General features: G+C 54.3%; 1 protein-coding gene across 2 annotated transcripts; it reads right to left on the reverse strand.

Moving 5' to 3' along the window:
* Positions 1-1,841: 1,841 nt before the first annotated feature.
* Positions 1,842-4,853, reverse strand: CD2BP2 (CD2 cytoplasmic tail binding protein 2). Of its 2 annotated transcripts, none has more exons than XM_066275660.1 (7): positions 4,792-4,853; positions 4,145-4,255; positions 3,228-3,366; positions 2,943-3,100; positions 2,401-2,836; positions 2,162-2,268; positions 1,842-2,083 (listed from the first exon to the last, which is right to left on the reverse strand). In XM_066275660.1, exons 2-7 carry the CDS (start codon positions 4,220-4,222, stop codon positions 1,973-1,975), a joined length of 1,029 nt encoding a protein of 342 aa, XP_066131757.1. In that variant the 5' UTR covers positions 4,223-4,255; positions 4,792-4,853; the 3' UTR covers positions 1,842-1,972. The 2 variants fall into 2 exon arrangements, with proteins under 2 accessions (XP_066131757.1, XP_066131755.1); XM_066275658.1 differs by lacking the exon at positions 4,792-4,853 and adding an exon at positions 4,350-4,764.
* Between the last annotated feature and the right edge of the window lie 356 nt (positions 4,854-5,209).

Raw genomic sequence — 5,209 nt, forward strand, 5'->3', positions numbered from 1 at the left:
GGATTGAATCGGCAACTTCTGCACTTTCAGACAATGCTCTAACCAACTGCGCCACCTGACCAAGACTAATCAGTGACATCTTACAACTGTAATTGGTAGGATTTCCTTTCTTAATGATATAATGTAAGCCATCTTATAACCAAAGGCATCTTGGAGTCAATGAAAACCAGGTCTGGCTTGGCATTAAGTGCAGGTCTAATTACCACACAAGCTGGAGGCCCCACTAGAACATCACGCAGCCCCACCCTAGCCATCTTCCCCAGTTCCTGGAGCCCCACCCTGGGGACTAACAGCTGGCCCACGGCTCTGGTGCTCAGCTCCCCTGCAACTAACAAGCTCCCCTGAGCCCTGGCCACACCCATGCTCAGCTGTGCTGCCACAGTAGGGGCCAGGAACTGGCCCTGTCCAGGTGTAACCTCTCAACTCGTGGGAGTCAGGCCGTGGTCTCCACCTGGCCACACAGCAGAAACACCCAGGGGCTTTCAGAAGACCCTTACCTAGAGCAGGGGTCCCCAAACTACAGCCCGTGGGCCGCATACGGCCCCGAGGCCATTCGGCCTGCCGCACTCCTGGAAGGGGCACCTCTTTCATTGGTGGTCAGTGAGAGGAGCATAGTTCCCATTGAAATACTGGTCAGTTTGTTGATTTAAATTTTTGTTCTTTATTTTAAATATTGTATTTGTTCCGTTTTGTTTTTTTACTTTAAAATAAGATATGGGCAGTGTGCATAGGGATTTGTTCATACTTTTATACTCCGGCCCTCCAACAGTCTGAGGGACAGTGAACTGGCCCCTGTGTAAAAAGTTGGGGACCCCTGACCTAGAGTAATTCATTTGGATTCTCTGATGAGTCATTTTGCAGCTCCCGAGATTCCAATGGGCAGCCAAGGTGAGAAGTTATCACCCTAACAGTGCAAAGAAGGAGAGGCCTAAGGCAGCACTGCTGGGGGGGGGGTGGTCAGGTCCAGGCTATACAATTTTATCTGCCCCCCCCCCCAACTCTGAATTCCTAGAAGGGAATCAGCCCAGTTATCTCAGTTCCCAACTGCAGGATCCCAGGAAATATAAGCTTCAGGGGCTCCAACACCAGGCAGTAAAGACCTGGTACGAAGCAAGCCTAGGGAAGGAGCCCAGTGAGTTCGGGCCAACCCTCTCCTCACTGTGTAAGTTCCACTGAGGTACTGCCCCTCTCAGTGCCTGCTCAATGGACTGTTGCCTCAGGTGGCCTTGAAGGGTCCTTCAAGTGCCACTAATAAGTGTGCACTTCATTTGAGGAGCTTGAGACGTGGGGCGCTAATGAATACCAGGCTTCCTGCTTATATCCAACAGATGTCCCAGCCCTTCAAGGCCTGAAACCTCCACTTCCGGGGCTCTATCCTGTATGGCTTAGTATGGCTTAGGTCGTATAAGCCAGAGACCTAAGAACAGCCCTGGCCAGCCAGCTCAGTCGGTTAGAGCATTACCCCAAAGCTCAGAGGTTGCTGGTTCAACCTTCAGTCAGGGCACATACTGTAGGAACAGATGTTCCTGTCTCTCTCCCTTCCTCCCCTAAAATCAATAAATAAAAATAAAAAAATCTAATAACAACAAAATAGGAAGGCCCAATACTGGAGAAGAACACGAGGGAAAGGACATCTAGATGGTGAGAGTCCAGGTGCAGAGGCCGCAGGTCACAGGACAGCCGTCGGTGCCCCCAGGAGCAGTAAACAAAGATGAGAGGGTCCCAGGGACCAGAAAGTCCCGCAAAGGAACGTCATGAGAAAACAGCGAAGATCAGGAGAGAGTCCAAAGGGGCTGGGGAGGTCCCTGGCTTTGGCCATCAGCACAGCCAAGGACCTAATATACAACTAAAGGCTTTTATTGGGACAGGAAAATTGAGTGAAGAGTGGCCCAACATCCTCACTGCCTGAGGCAGCTGGGGCCTCTTCCAGAGTCCAGGAAAGCAGGGACCACCACACCGGCCCTCTGAAGGCTCAGGTGTAGAGGTCAAAGTCAATCCGTTTGGAATTGTAGAACTGTCCACCAGGGGGATCCAGCTTCCGGCAATAAACTCCATCAGGGAAGTAGCCTTCGTTCACCCAGGTCTGCGGGAGGAGAGAGCAGAAATGGAGAAGGACTGATGGGTGAGGGCCGAGAGGGAAGAGAGGAGGAGAGCAGCTCACCTGCATCTGGGTGCTGGTGAAGGGCCCATACAGCTCAGCCTCCCTGGTGTTCTCCCACTTATACTCCCACATCACGTCCTCCAGAACATCTCCCGACGACTCTGCTTCTAAACAAGCACAGCAAAACAGATAAAAATAACAGGCAGAAAAGTAATTAATGAGAAATAACAAGCAAAGCCATTTGGGCCTCAAGTGTCCTGCCTCTGCCCACAGCACCTCTCCCTGCCCCTGAATCTCACCTCCCCTCTGGACAGGGGTTGGTGTCTCCAGCTCTCCCTCTGCCACGTCCTCAGCAAACATGTCCAGAGAAGGTTGGGGTAAGGGGTCAGGGGGACCCTGGGTCCGGCACCCCAACCCCTTCAGCTGCATGGCCAACCGTTCTCTAGTCTCCTGATAAACACCGAGGTTGCCCCGAGCCACCATCTGGTCAGCCAGTCCAGACAACCGGTCCAGGCGCTGGGGGGAACTGGGCCGCCTAGGCCCCTTGCTACCCTCCTTGCCTCCTCCTCGGGCCCCCAGACGTCTCAGTGCCCCGGCCACTGTCTCTCTCGGCAACAGGAGCTCCAGAAGGCCCTCCAGAAGGGCTTGGGCACTCAGTGGGGTCTGGCCCAGGCTGTCCTCCTCCTCTGACTCGGACGGTGAATGCTGATCAGGTGGCCGCTCCCTTATCTTCACCTGTAGTGTGAAAATAGGGGACAGTGTTATTTTCTATAAACCATCAGCAGGGCCCGAGCACGTGCTGCTGTCAGCCCCCCACCCCGTGCCAGCCCATAAGCCACACCCAGTCAATGTTGTCCAGCCAGCTGTCTCGGATCTGAGCATCCCGGTTCAGGAAGTAGTTGCCATCAGCATCAAAGTGGCCTTCTTCCATCTCTTCCTGTAGGTTGAAGGGTGTGATCCGCACACCTCCCTCACTAGGGAGTGTGGCTGCTTCCTGACCTGCACCAAAAACACAGGCGTCTGTGCGAGGCATGCAAAGAGGAGACAGGAGACAGGAGCCTCCTTTGCCCACCTTCCCAGAAGCCCATTTGTTCCCCAGCAGAGTCAATTCTTGGGCATAGCTCACCTTCCACATCCTCCGAGGCCAGGATGTCATATTTGCTGGATCCCTCATCATCATCATCATCCTCCTCATCACTGTCCAAAGAGTGTTTGCCTTTGAAGCGGCTCCCAGGACCTCCTGTCGCAGCCACAGGGTCCACCAGCTGTGAGCAGGAGTCAGACAGTCCAGAGACTCAGGTTACTGGCTATGAAGGAAACCAAAGTTTTGCCACCCTAAAGCTGCCTTTTTGGGATATTAATTTTAATCTGTTTACTAAAGAACAAGACTTGGAAAGACCCTCTGCCCCCCCCCCTTTCCTGCCTAAAAGATACAGACAGAAAAACCTACCATGGAAAAGAAATCTTAGCATGTTCACCTGAGCCTAATCTACAATCAGAAGGGTAAATAAAAGGCTTCATGCAGGAGCTGATACTCCCTGTGATTTGTTTCCTGAGTTGCCCAGAAGAATCTGCCTGCCATGTATGCTCTGCTCCACTTTTCCCCAACTACCTATAAATTGCCCACTCAGTTCTGCAATCTGAGACCCCATTCCTCGCCTTTACTCCTTCGTCCAAATGTCACATATACCTAATAATTGCCTCACCATCTTCGAAATTTTCATGCTTATGTGAATTTCCCAAATACACGTATTAAAATTTTATTTCCCTCTGTTAACCCTTCTCTGTTCACTTTTGCTCCAGCTAGAACAAACAAGGTGGGAGAAAAAGTGATATTTTTTTTCTTAGCACCCACACTATTCAACAAAATGCTCTAGAATCTGGACTCAAACTGAACATTCTCCAAACCTATTTCTCAAAGAATTCTGGAAAAGCTGGCCTTTTCTACCCTTTCTTTGTCCCCAACGCTTTTTCCCTCTTCTGGCTTCTAGTTTCCTTTTTCTCCCCCTCACTCTTCCCCAAAACGTAGGAGCGTAGCCTCACCTTCTTCTTGGGGACACTGATTTCATCCTCATCATCCTCATTTCCCACGCCTTGGAAGGTCACCTTCCTCTTTGACATGACTGAACCGAGAGGCCTCCCCCACAAACTGATCTGAGAAAAAGGGTGCAGAGTGAGGGAACTGGGAGAGGAGGACACTCACCGCGAGAGGGCCCCCGGCTGAGCAAACATGCCCCCCGGTACGTACTAGATCCGGTTTGCGAGGGGAAGGGGCACAGAACTAAAGACTGAAAGGGGAACTGGCAGCCCAGAGGCGCTCGGGATCTGGTCTGCCATCCAAGAGTTGCTGGAGCAGGCTGCGCAGGGCGGGCGCGCGGAGGGGCGCCCACGGGCACCGCCACCCTTGACGAAAGAAGGCCGGCTTCCCCACAGGACCACCCCCATCCCTGGCTCCAGCAGTCCCGGGCGCGATGCGGGTCCGCGGGCTCACACCCGCCTCCACCCGCAACTCCCCCAGACCCCGCGAGCCCCTGCAACTCTCCCAGACCCCGCAAGCCCCAGCTTAGCGCCCTGGCCGCGCCGATCCCCCTAACTCCGCGGCGTGACCCAGGACCGTCCCAGGCTCTGTGTACAAATTAGAGAGACGGCAGAGCCGCAGGGACTCGGGAGTCGCACCCGCGCACACTCACCTAAGGACCCAGGGAGGGCTGGGAAAGGAAAGGGGAGCCGCTTTCGCCAGGGCAACTTCCGGGGCACGGGCCGCCGTCACCCGGAAGAGAACCGCGGAAAGCGCCAGCGGAGACCGGAAGTGGCTTCACTCTGGTGGGAGGACCAACTGAAAAGCGGGCAGGAGTCCGTGGTGAGCGGGGAGACCCCTCCTCCCAGGAGTGACATGAGCTGGTTGGGACGACTACGGCGAGGAGACGGGGCGTGTGAACATATGCACCCCCGTCGGTCGAGAGGGACAGCCCGAAATGGTTCTGATCCCCTCCGCAGCAGTGAAGGCTCTGGGGAGAAAGTGGAGCCCACTCAAGGGGCGCCCAGTCGCCGTGGGGAGCAAAGTCCGAGATTGGCCAGTGGGCTCCGGCGCGTCACCTTCCCCCAGGG

Source organism: Saccopteryx bilineata, chromosome 4, assembly GCF_036850765.1.
Source record: "Saccopteryx bilineata isolate mSacBil1 chromosome 4, mSacBil1_pri_phased_curated, whole genome shotgun sequence".
NCBI lineage: Eukaryota > Metazoa > Chordata > Mammalia > Chiroptera > Emballonuridae > Saccopteryx > Saccopteryx bilineata.

What these genes read in the sequence shown, in the direction of transcription:
- CD2BP2 (XM_066275660.1), bottom strand. Translation starts at nt 4,222, where the DNA reads ATGTCAAAGAGGAAGGTGACCTTCCAAGGCGTGGGAAATGAGGATGAT. An exon ending in GGCCTCGGAGGATGTGGAAG is followed by an intron (nt 3,101 to 3,227) that starts GTGAGCTATGCC and finishes TTTTTGGTGCAG; the next exon opens with GTCAGGAAGCAGCCACACTC. An exon ending in AACCCCTGTCCAGAGGGGAG is followed by an intron (nt 2,269 to 2,400) that starts GTGAGATTCAGG and finishes GTGCTTGTTTAG; the next exon opens with AAGCAGAGTCGTCGGGAGAT.